Source organism: Zalophus californianus, chromosome 12, assembly GCF_009762305.2.
Source record: "Zalophus californianus isolate mZalCal1 chromosome 12, mZalCal1.pri.v2, whole genome shotgun sequence".
NCBI lineage: Eukaryota > Metazoa > Chordata > Mammalia > Carnivora > Otariidae > Zalophus > Zalophus californianus.
The window spans coordinates 25,173,697-25,189,501 of record NC_045606.1 but is presented as its reverse complement, the minus strand read 5'-3'; the positions used below and the strand labels follow the sequence as shown (position 1 = coordinate 25,189,501).

The following is a 15,805-nucleotide window of genomic DNA, read 5'->3' as shown; positions in this document are numbered from 1 at the left end:
TAGCAAACTATTACAACATCAACAATAATAAAAGATAATGTGCATTGACAATCACAAAAAATGAGGTGAAATATCTGTGCAATGTTAAAATTATTATGTATATTGGCATTTTTATTACAATATTAAGTGATTTATGGGATCAACTTCTTGAGATGAGGGGCGCCTGGGTGGCTCAGTCATTAAGCATCTGCCTTCGCTCCGGTCGTGATCCCAGGGTCCTGGGATCGAGCCCTGCATTGGGCTCCCTGCTCTGTGGGAAGTCTGCTTCTCCCTCTCCCTCCCACTCCCCCTGCTTGTGTTCCCTCTCTCACTGTGTCTCTCTCTGTCAAATAAATAAATAAAATCTTAAAAAAAAAAAACTTCTTGAGATGAAGGTTGTCTCTAATTTGTCCTCAACTTTTATTTTTACTGGAATATGACTGTCCTGGGGGTAATGACTCAATGTTATACAAGATTGTTATATATGATTACAAGAAACCAGTGCATTTCTGGGAAAATGCAATTTTTTGAGCAGAAGGGAGATTTGATGATTACTTTAAATAAAAATCATAGAAGACATAAAAATGAACATAAAATGATGTTTCCTGTCTTGACAACTTAAAATTCTTCTGTAATTCTCTTGGCAATTTGGGGGTGGGGTGGGATAAAAGAATTTATTCCCCACAATATGTTGTTAATCATAAATGCAAAATTTTAAGTTTAATTTCAATTTGAGCAAAATCGATAACAAATAGGCATATATAGAACACATTTTTAAATGAAAACATGTATATTTGTTTCCTGAATGAAATTCATTTATTACTATTATTGTTATTTTAGATGTGTTAATTTGAAACTTTAGTTTTAATTATTTTAAATTATATTGCAATTTGGGGGGATGAGATATATTCTATATCAATAATTTTCTAATAATCTGCAAACATTTCTGCAAATATGAGAAATATGGCTATCCTATTAGTTTTAAACACTCAATGTAACTGTTCAGTGTTTTCCTAGGACTGCCATAGCAAAATACCACAAACTGGATGGTTTAAAGCAACAGAAATATATTCTTTCATAATCTGGAATCTCCAAGTTCAAAATCAAGGTGTCACCAGAGCTATGTTTTCTCTGAATGCTCTGGTGGATAATCTGTTCTTTGCTTTTCTCTTAGCTTCTGCTGTTGCCAGCAATTCTTGGCCTTCCTTAGCTTGTAGATGCAGCACTACAATCTCTGCTTTCATTGTCATATGGTGTTCTTCCTATGTTCTCTTCCTTTCTTATAAGGATATCATACTACTCCAACAGGACTTCCTCTTAACTTGATTACATCTGAAAGACTATTTCAAAAAATATATATATATCAGATTCACAGGTATAAAGGAATTGAACTTGAGCACATCTTTTTGGGGGGTTCACAATTCAACCCATAATAATCACATATGCTTTCTTGGTTAATTTCTATTTTGAGAAAGAAGTTTGAAATAGCAGTTGCAAGTATGGATTCTCGATTTAGATAAACCAGTTAGAAAGCACTGTTTTGTTCTTAGGCAAAACTGTATAGCTTTAAAGAATTAATTAAGTCTGTGGGCCTCAATGCCCTCACAAGTAACATGCACTGACAGTAGTACTCACTTCAAAGGTTTTAGATATGATTACATGAAAATGCAGGTCCAGCAGAATACCAGGGACATGGTAAATACAAAGTAAATTTTAGTGTTTATGACTGTTTTTGCTATTACTACAACTATTTGAGTTTTATTCAACTTTCATTGAATAGTTCCATTCAGAAACTGAAATTCTCTGTAATTCACAGAAGAGTATGCACATTTACCTAGTTAATATGATAAACATACTTTTTGGTGAAAGTTATTTGGAAAATTTGGCCAGAGTTCAGTAATATCAATATCAATCAATCACTTTAGTGAGATCAATATCAAATCAAAATGTAGTATAGCTAGATCAACAGACAGATATACATAAAGTATAGAATCACTGATATCAACAGTTTTTTTAATGCTCTGCTCAAATTCTCAGGGTATTTCATAGGCTACTATGCATTATTAATCTCTGAGGTGTTGGGAGTAATAGTTTATATAATTTCTAAACTCATTGTCCATTAACCCAATTTTTATGGTACACCTTGGAAAAATTTTATTCTTTAGAACATACATTAAAAATGATGTACACACATAATAGATTATTGTGATTAAAATTTAAAAAATAAATTTAAGTACAACAATGTGCCTTAAATTATACAGATATTTGTGAAAAATCTAATCTCTTAGACATATACTTTTACTCCTAATAACTTAAAAAATATATATCTATTACCTTATTCTGGATGATTATATGAGAGATTAGTTTTAAGGATTTTGCTGCTGAAATTATTTGAACTAAAACCTACAAACAAAATGCTTTGTTTGGAAGACTCAATATTGTCCAGATGCCAGTTCTTCCCAATTTGATCTCTGGATTCAGTGCAATCCCAATCAAAATCCCAACAAGTTATTTTATGTATATAACAAGGTGACTTTAAAGTTTATATGGAGAGTCAAAAGACACAGACTAACCAATACAACATTGAAGGAGGAGAATAAAGTTGAAGGACTGACAACCTAGCTTCAAGACTTACTGTAAAGCTATAGTAAACAAAACAGTATGTATTGGTGAAAAAATCGACAAACAGATCAATGGAACAGAACAGAGAGCTCAGAAAGAAACCTATGTAAGTACAGTGAACTGATCTTTATAAGAGAGCAAAGGCAATAAAATGGAACAAAGACAATTCTTTCAAAATATGGTGCTAGAATAACCAGATCTCTGATGGAAAATAAAATCTAGACACAGACCTTACACCTTTCATGAAAATTAACTCAAAATAAATCATAGATAAATGTAAAACCCTAAATTATAAAACTCCAAGTAGATAACAGGGGAGAAAACTTAGATGACTTTGGGTATGATGATGATGCAAGACATGATCCATAAAAGCAATGTAAATAAGGTGGACTTCATTAAAATAATAAAAAAAAAGTTCTGCTCTGCAAAAGACTCTACCAAAAAACTATTAGAACTAATTATGAATTCAGTAAAGTTGCAGGATACAAAATCAACATACAGAAATCTGTGGCACTTCAATATAGTAATGATGAAGTACCAGAAAGAGAAATTAAGAAAACAATCCCATTTATAATTGTACCCAAAATAATAAAATACCTAGCAATAAACATAACCAAGGAGGTGAATCAGGACCCGTTCTCTGAAAACTATAAAACACTGATGAAAGAAATTGAAGATGACACAAAGAAATGGAAAGCCGTTCTATGCTCATGGATTGGAAGAACAAATTGTTAAAATGTCTATACTACCCAAAGCAATCTACAGATTTAATGCAATATCTATTAAAATACCACCAGTATTTTTCACAGAACCAGAACAAACAATCCTAAAATCTGTATGGAACCATAAGAGATCTTGGATAGTCAAAGTAATATTGAAAAGAAAGACAAAACTGGAGGTATCCAATTCCAGACTTCAGTTTATATTACAAAGCTGTAGTCATCAAAACAGTATGGTACTGTCACAAAAATACACACATAGATTAATGGAACAGAACAGAAAACCCACAAATAAACCCACGATTATATGGTCAACTAATCTTTGACAAAGAAGGCAAACATATGCATTGGGAAAAAGACCATCTCCTCAACAAATGGTGTTGGGAAAACTGGACAGTCACACAGAAAAGTATGACACTAGACCACTTTCTTACACTATACACAAAAATAAACTCAAACTGTATTAAAGACGCAGTGAGACCTGAAGTCATAAAAGAATGCATTTTAAAAGGAGAATTAAAGCAGGAAACTCAATATTGTGCATTATATTGGAAAGCAAACATGTAAAAGAAAATCGAGAGTTTTACATGCTGAAAAGAGTGAGTCAAAGTCTTCATTTTAAGAGATATGAAGCAAAAATCGCAAAGGCAGGAGCTTGGTGAGTAAGTTAGGGTGCACAAATGGGGGCAGGAAAAGTATGTGAGTGTGAAAAAACACTGGTTTCTTCACAGGGCCTGACCAGGTCTGCTCCTCTAGGTTGGTGTCTTGTTTCTCCTTGCACAAAGCACTCAATTCTCGGGGCTCCCTATGCATCACCTGTGAGACAAGAGTGATGGAACTAAAAGGTCATTTCCAGCTGGAAAGTCAAATATAGCTTTTTTTGGAAAAAAAAATAAGGTAAGAGTGAGAGAGAAAAAGATGATACTTGAAGGATTAACAATGATTGTTTTCTTATATATGACAGAGTTCTGATCATGTTGGTAGACAGAAAAAGATCCAAGGCAGAGCATGGGTAAACTGACTATTTAAATGGGGATATGTGTAGACTAGGATGGGGAAAGGAATACAAGTTACAAGTAAGGGACTAAGGTTTCACACAAGTGAAAAAAAATAATTATTTCTCAAGAAATAATAACAATAGTTAACATTTATTAAGGATGTACCAAACAGGTGCTGTCCTAAATGCTTTGCATATAATAAATCTTTTAACTCTCACAAAAATCTAAAATACAAAAAGTTTTTATTCCAACTTTACAATTAAGGAATTTAGGTGTTCCTTGCCCAGGAAGCTGTGACAGGGACAGGATTTTGACTCAAAACTCTGATTCCAGATTGTATAAACTGGTAGGCAGAATCCTGTGGTTTGATCACCTACTAAGACTGGTTACTTAGCCAAGCCATTTACTACCCTGCACCTCTGTTTCCTTATTCATCAAACAGGCAGAATACTTTCTTTCCCATCTAACTTTCAGAGCTTACTCTGAAGCATACATGAGAAATTGTACTTTGTAAAGGGTGAATTATGATAGATATGTGGTATATTTTTATTAAAAATGGACAAATAGGCATATAAAGTTTTAATTGAAAGAAAAGAAATTAAAGATTTTAATCTTCAATGCCCTTGATTATTCACTAATGGAGACAGGGTCATATACTTAAAATAAAGAGACAAACAGTATTTAAGCTTAAGGGGCAAGGAAAAAATCTGGACAAGTTAATACTGGATAATCCCCAGTAGTACTACTATTTTTACTCTAGTTTGATAATGGGAAATTTGCCAGACCATAACAAAGGAAATTCCAGATTATGATTTAGCAGATACTCTTATGTTGGCTTCAGTGCCTTTTTGCTTTCTATATAGTCTGTCAACATTCATACCATCTTATATTAGTGCAGTGTGTCAGACATACAATTGCACTCACTATGGAAACCAAGATTTCTCATGAGATTCTGAACATTAGCATGACAGCAACGTTGGATACATATACCCACACAAGAGCTTTTCTTTCTGTGTTTTTTCTTTTTCTTCTTTGGCTAAGACTAGAAAATAAAGCCTGAGGGGTTTTGGTTTTTATTTTTGTTATTTCTTTGAACCTGAATATGAATTTGCTTCTATTTTCAATGCTATTGTTGTTTAATACAAACTACTTTACTTTTCTTTTTGCGATGCAGCAAATCTTAACAACATGATGAAAGCATGGGTGGGAAGTATTACTCTTACTTTTTTTTGGTTTTTTGGCTCAAAAAAATCTGTGTGGAATAAAGAAAGACAAAAGGAAAATTATGTCTGTGCCCACCCACAACTGGAAAGCCCTCTTAAGTTAAAATAATTAAAGCCCAGTCTCTGGCTGGAGGCTGTGTGTGTATAAACCCCAGAGATAACATAAAAACAGCCTTCTGGGCATCCTCTGAGACAGGATGCTCAATCAGATTCCAAGAACTCAAGAACATGTGTTTTATAAGAGAGAAAGCCAAAATACAAACTTTCCTGTAAGAACTACAAATACCATATGGAAAATTGATCCCATAAACTAAGAAGAAAAACACAATGAAGGCATGGCTTTAGAATCCCACTATGCCATTTAAGGGATATAATCCAGTCTTTTATCCTAATTTCCAAAAAAAATTATGATTGAATTAAAAGGGAAGATTTAACTAATAATTCAGGTACTATTTCTCACTGTCTTAGTAAACCTTAAACAGACTCCTACCTTGTCTTGTTATTTTGCGAAATAAATTACTTTCATTGGTTTCCTGTATTATGTGGTATTGTGGGTGAGTGTTTATGTTTCCTTTCAAGTAAAGTTGTAGGATGGTAACAAATCTGTCTTAAGTTCTAAGGAGTTGCCCGATATATAGAGAAAATAGGCCATAATTACTAGTCAATGATGAGATTATAAACTACAATTAGCATAAACTTTATCCTTATATAAAATTATATTTTTACATGATATTTACTATTATTTCCAAATGAAACAGAAAAAAGGGCATTTATCAAGTCTTATATCTTTACTAGGGCCTTTTGTTTTGCTTGTAGAAGATAATATTTAAAAATTTTACTTTAGCCAAATTTTTTTAAAGATTTTATTTATTTATTTGACAGAGAGAGCAAGAGAGCACAAGCAGGGGGAACAGTAGAGGGAGAGGGAGAAGCAGGCGCTTCACCAAGCAGGGAACCCAATGCGGGGCTCAATCCCAGGACCCTGGAATTATGACCTGAGCCGAAAGTAGATGCTTAACCATATAAGCCACCCAGACGCCCCTACTTTAGCCAATTTAAGCATACTTACATATTGTCCCTTTCAAATAATTCTATCATTTCCTAGAAAATTATTTCTGTTTGTGTTTTGAAATTTTTCATTGCGTGCTTCTGTTTTGAAGGGATTTTTTCCCTTAAATGAAAAGCCCATTGACTGGCTTATAAAACGATCCCTCCAGAACAGATTTACCTTTATTTCTGCTTTGCACTCTATAAATGTCATGGGTTTTGGATCAAATTTTATATCACTCTTTTCTTCAAGATTCTCACAGTATGAAAATAGGGTTAATTTGAACTTCATAACAGAACAAACATAGGATTGTTGTCTTTATTTAGTCCAAACAATTTTTGATTTGCAAAATGAGTTTGCATCTTTTTGCATTGCCTTTCAGTTTCTTCTGCATTAGTGGCACCTATGGATTTCCTTTTCTTTCCTGTAAATCCACTTTAGTAAGCCCAAATTCAACATTTTAGGCAACTTGTGGTCAAAGATGTTTCTGTCATTTTTCTGGAAACTGAAATCTGAAAGTACATTTTCCTTTATCTTATAAAGTTGACCTTATGTGCACAAACTTGGTCCTTGGTTCAGAACTAACTTTTATTGTTCTTCCATGGTCTGCTCTTATAGTCATCTGTAATAATATAACTAGTACCTTAAAATTCATCACACAAAAATAATACTCTGAATCTTGATGATAAGTTAGAGCAGTGGGCAAATGACTATATAGCAACCAGAATGAATAATTCATAGTGACACCAGCCATATGCATTGCATCTTAGCAATACACTATTAAGTTTTAATAAGTTCCAAAAATTTAGAAACACCATTATACCCATTTCAAAAAGTTATAAAAAATAAAACAAAGCAAGAGAATATTGAGTACTAGTTTCCGATGAGGGTTATCTCTAGTGATGGTTATATTGAAGGCAGGTGTAAGAGTAGAATATGAGAGCCGGGAATACTGTGTGGTTAGATGTATATCATTTTCAAATCCTTTTATTTTCAACTCGAAACAATCTTATGTAAAATTCAGGTATTGTCACACTCTGTTCCGCCCTCTGGTTGTGGAATTTTTTTTATTTGTATTCCTAAGCAGTTCTGGAATGTCTATGATTTGTAGGATTGCAAACAAATATGTCTACCTCAAAGTAAGAAGGTATTCGGGTCTTTTTATAGCTGAAATGATGCAATGATGAGATCAATTCATAGTCTCTTTATTTCATTTGAGGCAGATTCACTGGGTTAAGGCAGACATTTCATAGGACTATATGAAAGTAAATGGATACAATTTTTGGCTGAAGTTGTCTCACAGAAACTCATAAGCCCAGGATACACTATTTGTAGAAATAATATGAAATTAAACTTTTGACAAAGATGAAGAAAAATCTTAATGTGATTTTATAGTGAAAAAAATAATTAACAGGACAAATTTTTGTTATCCTCACCTTTTTTTTTCCCAGAGAGAGGAAAAAAAATCACGTTTGGTGAATGTCTGGGAAATTTATGATTGGGCAAAGAGTACCCTGGAAGTGATTACAAATTAAGATACTCTCTCTAACTTCCAGAATGTTCTCCCAGCCTTCTTCTTTGTCTGGAAATTTTCAAGAATAGACTAGTTATTAGGCACATTTTCAAAAATGGCAGTTTCACTTCCAGTCAAAATGTCATAGTCCTCTTTCTTCCTGCCCGTCCCTTCTAAACACAACTATAAACCCTGGAAATAAGACAAGAAGCAACTGAAGGAGAACTCTCAAAGATTGTAAGAAGACAAACTTGTTTGGAACCCCAGGAGTTGAGGGGCAATGGCATTTATCTTATGTTTCCCTATGTAACAGAAGAAAATGACCCAGATCCCTCATTCCTCAGCTCAGGTAGGCTCATTCTACCACAGAATGGAATGGATATCTCTCTGACAACATCAGGGAAGCCCAACCCCACTGAGGATGGATCAGGATCTCTGCCAACAATAAGTGGCCATTGGAAATGCCCTCTTGTTAGTTGTATCTGCAAATGCTCAGTCATTAGGCCTTTTTCTCTATGTGATCTTTGTTTTTCACTCATCTGTGAATGATCTCACTCCTAGGGAAGACTGGAGCGAAGATTAAGTATGCTTTCTTCCAAAGAGATTTACCTTTTCTGGTTTGAGGAAGGGTTAAATGCCCATTAAAAACCACTATAATCTTCTTCATGTAGCCTGGCTTGATCTTAGGTTCACCTCTTTTAGCTTCAAGTCTGAGTTTCAGGACCTCAGTGCTGATATGGTCACTGTCCAGCTTTAGCATTCACTTACAAATTTGAGTTCCAATTTCTCTTTTTCTCTCTCTCTTCATCATAAAATATTGATTCTGTAGAGACCATGAATGCATTAATCATCATATTTTATCTAAAATCAATTTATTGGCTGCAGCACAGACCTTCAGGGCAACTGGTTTGATTATGGCACAAAGCAAAATTCTCAAGCAGATTTTTTGACTACTTAAACTCAATTAATATATGCTGGTGATTCTGCAACAACTCACTGACTGAGGAATTACTGGTGTACATAGTCAAGGCACTGAAAAACACTTTAGGGAAAAAATTATGCACTTTGATTAAGAATTTTTAAGAATTATTCACAACTGTCTCTAACTTTAACTGTGTAAGCATCACTATTTTTTCCCTGAATTTCCTTTTGAAATTTTTAAATTTATAATAGATATTGAAATTTAACTTAAAGAGATATTTCAATTCCAGATGATTCTTTTTAATGGCTACCTAAATAGGTGCGCCTGGGTGGCTCAGTCAGTTAAGCGTCTGCTTTCAGCTCAAGTCATGATCTCCAGGTCCTGGGATCCAGCCCCGGGATAGAGCCCTGTGGCAGGTTCCCTGCTTCTCCCTCTCCCTCTGCCCCTCCCCACCACACCCCATTTGTGTTATCTTTCTCTCAAATAAATAAGTAAAATCTTAAGAAAAATAACTACCTAAATATTTTACCACGTAGACAACTGTATTAAACTTAATAAGAATTAGAAGTCAAATTGAAGTATATACATTTATGAGGACAACAAATCATTCACTTTAGAACTCCGCAAAAACTTAATTTATCCTAAATGAGAAGTGTCATATGAATAGTAGTACTGCCAAGAGAGTTACTCTTGATTTAGATTATTAACATGCAACAGTCTTGGCTTGTATCTATATAGTGTATTATGTCATTAATTACAGTGGCATTAGAAAAAAATACAGTTTATGTTGAAAATTCTGTCACTTTATAAAAGAGAAAGTGCACATAAACAATAAGTGGAGCAAAGTCTTACACCTAAAATCTAATTGAGGAAGTGAAAAATCTTAGGAATCCATAGCTGTGTTTTGAATCTAGAGCCCTACTGCAATGATTTAGAATTTTCCATCAAATCTGCAACCATGTATTGTAGGATTTATTTAACAATCCATTGAATCCATAGTGCATGTCACAATCCCATGAGTAGCTTGTTCAAAATAGAGATTCTTTGGAACTCATCACAGACCTATACAATCAGAATCTCTGGAGATAGAAACTGGGTATTTTCAATTTTTAAGATCTTCAGTTAATTCCAGAATAAACAATTCTTTTTAATTGTTTAATTCAATTTTTATTTAATTGTTTAAGTTAATTGCTCAAGGTAGGTGATCTCTAACTTAATTCTCAAGTTCAAATTCTATGATGTAATTTGGATCCTGCATCAGCCAACAACTGAAAATATACTGATTTTAATAAAAACCCAAATCACAATTATAAAGAGGATTATAAATTTGATTATTCACAATTGCAAAAAAAGAAAAATCACTTTTTTTTCTCTGGGTTGTAATTATTTTCTTTACTGTATTCCTCCCCTGCTTACTATAAGAATTCTTTCCTAAATACTACCTGCCTGCCTTCTGAAAGTCTATAATAGACTCTCATGATTTAGCATATTTATTTTCTGTAAGTAAATTTCAAAAATTTTATTTCACAGCTAGAATGCTAGCTTCTTGGTATTAGGCACTTATGCCATATATTTTGTTTTCACACAATTTTTAGAACATTTTAAAAGTATAAAAATATGATTTTTAATGGGAAATCTTATACAATTATTTTTACAATTACATACAAACCTAATACAGCAATTATATTTAAATTAAAATTTTTCATTTATGGGAAGCATGCTGCATTAAATAAATAACAACAATGACTGAAACCACACTATTATTGTCCAGTTTAGGAGCCTGGAAATTAGTTGGTCTGATCTATTGTGCACCACTATACCCCAGCTGGCTTCTGGGATCTCCTTCCTTTCAAAATCCTGGGTTATATTCTTCCAAAGAGTATAGTTATCATCACCTACAGGTATAATAAATGTATTATTGTCCTGTGCTTGTTTTGAGAAATAAGAGAAGGCCCTTATCTTGCCTTTACATAAAAACATCACTTCTGCTCAACTGTTCCATGTCTTTAAAATACAGAATTAGATTTTTAGAGCCTTTTTTATTAGCATTTATTAGCATATATATTGCATATATATAGTATTAACACACACACATATATTCACTTGAATTATTTTTTGAAATGATAAGGCTTTAGTATCATACGTATATTTTAGTGGGGGAGAAGACATGAGTGGTTAGAAGGGGTTTGAGTACCTACAATCTAAAAGCCCACCATGGACTTTACTGTATAGAGCAATTAATGATCTTTGATATAGATAATCTCTAAATTTCTTCTAACTTTCAAAGCCAATGAGATTGTTTCATTTCATTCATGTCAAATAAGCAATGTAGAAATGGTAAAATTGTGGGGTGCCTGGGTGCCTTAGTCAGTCAAGTGTCTACTTTCCACTCAGGTCATGATCCCCCCCATGTGGGGCTCCCTGCTCAGCTGGGAGCTTGCTTCTCCTTCTCCCAGTCCCATGCTCATGCTCTTTCTCTTCCTCTCTAATAAACAAATAAAATATTAAAAATAAATAAATAAATGGAAAAATTTTGTTTGCATTCTTTATAAGGTATTAGTATCCTTCACTTTTGATGACAGATTTGTTTTTGATAGGTTTTGTATAAAATATAATTAAAATGACATAAAATACGTGTAATTTGTCACTAGGATTTATCATTTTATGAAATGGAAATTTTGCAAATCACTCTGCCCCATTTGGTAAATTCATCATTTTTTTTTTTTGGTGTGTAAATGTATAGGTACTAAAATTGAAAACTTGAAGAACTTGTCACAAACTTGCATGTGAAAAAATTTGTAGAATCTATATTTAAAAGGCTTTACATTTCTTTTTTCTTTTCTTCTTTGAGAGAGAGAGAGCACACACATGCACAGGTAAACATGAGAGGAGGAAGGGCAGAGGGAGAGGGAAAGAGAATCCCAAGCAGGCTCCACCCCCAGCGAAGAGCCCAATGCAAGGCTCAGTGAAGCAGGGCTCTATCCCAGGACCCTGAGATCATGACCTGAGCCAAAATCAAGAGTTAGATACTTAACTGACTGAGCCATCCAGGTGCCCCAACATTTTTTGAATATTATCAGTATTCGTTTCATCATGCTATGAAAAGCAAGATTTTTAAAACACTGGACAATACATAACTCACGCAATATTCACACAAATAATTGTCTACCATTTTAAATTAGAAATTAAAGACTCACACCTTCCCAGAACATTTCTGTGAGAGAACTCCCTGTTTAAAGATACCCAAGCTCTTAATTTCCTCTTGCAGAGTAAGTTTTTGGTTTCATTATTTTATATCACTAGTCTGTTTTGGATAATAAGAATCAGTGTATAGTACCCATATTAGCATAGCATGTTACTATTAGAAAGTTCGCTTGACTTAGTTAAGTTTCCATTTGAGATTTTTCATTTAATTGCAATTTATATTAAGATAATGGTTCATAGCTGACTAATGGTCTGAGAGTTTACCTTCTTTATATTCTAACAATATACCTTCTACACGTAAAGAAAATGTATCTCCAGAATGTAAAATAAAAATAATAAATATCATTATGAATTACAACTTCTATATTGAGAATAACAATTTCCTATATAAAAAATAAGAAATTATGGATAGCTTTGGCTTCTACACTAACAAGAGAGAAACTGAAAATGGCCTTTTCTTATTCCATTTTTGTTTGTTTCCTCAGTTTTATTGGTCATATGTCCAGGATTCATCATATAAATCTTTCAAAATAACTAGATATTACAAGAATAGTTTATAATTCAGCTCTGATTGCACAAATATTTGACACAGGAAAGCATTTTTACAAACACATATGTTTACTTATAAGAATATTTTAATAAAGAAACTAAGTCTCTATATGTCTTACATAAAATTCTATGCAGTTTTTTCCCCATTCAACCATCATTTCAAGTTTTCTATCACACGTCTATCATATCCAAAAAACCAAATTACAAATTACAATTATAATTTTCAACCATTACTGAGATTCACAATGTTAAGAGTTTTTAGGTCTTTTCTAATCTTTCCTGACCTGAAATAATTCATATATTTAAACTAGAAGAGGTAATTTAAATGCCATTCCTTCTAAATATAGCTTGCAGCGGGTTAATCACTGAGCTTGGTGATCTTCTCCTCCTTACTTACGCAAGACCAGCTAGTAGCTTTACCCCTGCTGCACCAAGCAGAAAGGATAAAGTCCTTGCCTTCCTAATAGTTTCTAAACCCCAAAACAAACCCTGGAAATAAAGGTTAAATACAAATATTAGGAAAGCTAACATTTGCTAATGATTAGAATAAAGAACATTTTGGGGGATGCCTGGGTGGCTCAGTCAGTTAAGCGTCTGCCTTCAGCTCAGGTCCCTCTTTGGGCTCCTTACTCAGATCTCCTTACCCTCTGCCCCTCCCCCTGCTCATGCTCTCTCTTTCTCTCACTCTGATAAATAAATGAATAAATAAATAAATAGAATAAAGAACACTTTTCAGTTCAAGATCTCTCCTAAGCTGAAGACATAAAATAAAGTATAAGGCAGTAGTTTTATTAATACTGAAAAACTAAAATAATGCTAATCACTTAGGTCAGTGGTGTATCCTTTCCAAAGTGCCAGAAGATACAGAATGTTAGACTCTAAGGTTACCTGAACTTAGTATCCAACATCCTTCTTATGCTGCCACTTTGGAATAGCCTAATACTCACTTGCCTAGGGCAAGTCATCATTCAGGCCAAAGGGAACTTTGCTGAATACTGACCACAGTTATCTAAAGAGACAGAACACACCAGGGGAAACATTTGGCATTCATGCCATTCCTTCATTGTTATGGAAATGTGTGTCCACTTGGCAAAGTTTGTCTTACTTTTCAGATAGCATGAATGAAAACCAAGAGACCAGAGGTATTCCATAGTCAAGTTCCTGACTACTCTGCTCCAGTTATCCAACATTCTTGAAAGGATTCTTTAACCAAGCCCTTGTCCAATGAGAGATTTAACAGTACTTGAGGACTACAATATGTCCCATTTCTATTCTATTTCTCTTGATTTCTCTCTTTCTCACACTAGTGTTAAAAAACTGCTACAGGTTTTTACCAAAATACTGTATCAGGAGTTCAAAACGTGTTTATTTTGCATTACCAAAAGTGTTCAATCACATTATAATGGGTGACATTTGCATATAACTAGGTGGCCAAACAATGTGTACTTCTGTGATTTTGCAAATTAGCATAGTCAATGTATTCATCATTGTTCTTGTCATCCTTTCTCAAAACAAACAACATCAAGTTAATCAGTTCAGCTTCACTCATTGGTGGTGCCTGTTCATTCTCTTCCTCCATATGGACGTGAGTGATGGCTATGGAAAGTTCTAGGCCATCACGCAAATTATTGTCATCATAATCAAGCATTTTGAAATAATGGAGCTGTAGCTCTTGTGGAGACATCGCCTCTGGTTTGTTGATGATGCTTTTTAGATGCGCCATGATATGCTCTTGGTCATGCACTGTGTTCTCATCCAGGCCCACACTGCCAGGATGGGAGAAGCTTGCTCCAGGCACCTCAGCCCTGGAACCCAAAGCTTAAAAGGCCTAGAGCGGGCCACACAGGAAGGGGGTTCTGAGCAGCCACAGAGATCTCATGGTGACCAGTACCCTCACTCCCCCTAGTTTCCAAGCAGTTTTCTTCAGACATAAAGCCTTCCAGCCAACTTATTCTTATTTCTTAAAGATAATCTTAACTTATTTGTTTTTAATTGGGAATAGGTTTGGAAGAATTTCCCAGATAAATTGGTTGTTTGTTTTTAGTTACTGAAATTTAGTTACTAATACATATTGTAAAATTCTAGAGCATGAGCAATAATGTTATGAATTATGCTACCTTGCTTTATAGTTTTGTGTTGAAAGTTAAGAGAAAGGTGAAGCATTACCTACCCTTTTTTTCTTAGGAAAAAGAGCTTCTTGCATTCTAAATGCTTGGTAATTCTATGTTTTTGAAATGTACAAATAGCTAAAACTTAGTTTTTCTCTCTCTTATAGACTTTATATTGAGGAAATTTCCATAATTCTATAGTTATACTTCTAATATTTTAATTGGGAACATTTAAGAAAAGTGAATGTGCTACATTATTCTGTAACTGGAGATTCAGTTAGTCAGTATAATGATGGTCTTTTGCCAAAATTAATTCTGACAAGGAACATTGGCATAATATATTAAATGCCAAGCCATAGAAACAACACCCCAGAAATAGGAGCTGATGATTCAAGCTTGGCAGAGTCTCCTTGTGCTCAACGTTAAAAACTAGCTTAAAGGCTGGCCATAACAATGTTTGAGAAGGAAGAATTCTTTCCAACATGTTCCTCGAGTTTAAAAACATAATGAAGATTTCAAAGATTGTTGAAAAATACAGGTCTAGAAAATAAGGTCAAGAGATGAACTTGGAAGCCATCAATAAATAAAAGCCACAAATTATCATGGGAAGATTTTTTTTTTTTTGAAAGCTTTTAGACAGCTTCCATCTGAGGACTGTGTGTTGGTCCTTACCTTCTGTCCTTTCAGTAATGTTTTAATATCTTTAGGTTTGTTAATTCCTCATTAAAATGTTGTGAGATGGATTAATTTTTAAAGGTAACAAACTTTACAAGAAAATTCATGAATAATTTCAACTCAAGTAATTATCTATTAATTATCTCATGTCTTTACATTTGATCTTGACCTTCTAACTATAGAAAGCTTTTTTTTTTTTTCCTCAAAATTCTTCAACAAACCTGGTTGTCTCTTTGTTAATTCAC

General features: G+C 33.7%; 1 protein-coding gene across 1 annotated transcript; it reads right to left on the bottom strand.

The window, feature by feature from the left end:
• Positions 1-14,200: 14,200 nt before the first annotated feature.
• Positions 14,201-14,656, bottom strand: LOC113911114 (multiple coagulation factor deficiency protein 2 homolog). The gene is given in 1 exon segment (XM_035723211.1): positions 14,201-14,656. A coding segment is annotated over 1 exon segment (456 nt).
• Positions 14,657-15,805: the final 1,149 nt, after the last annotated feature.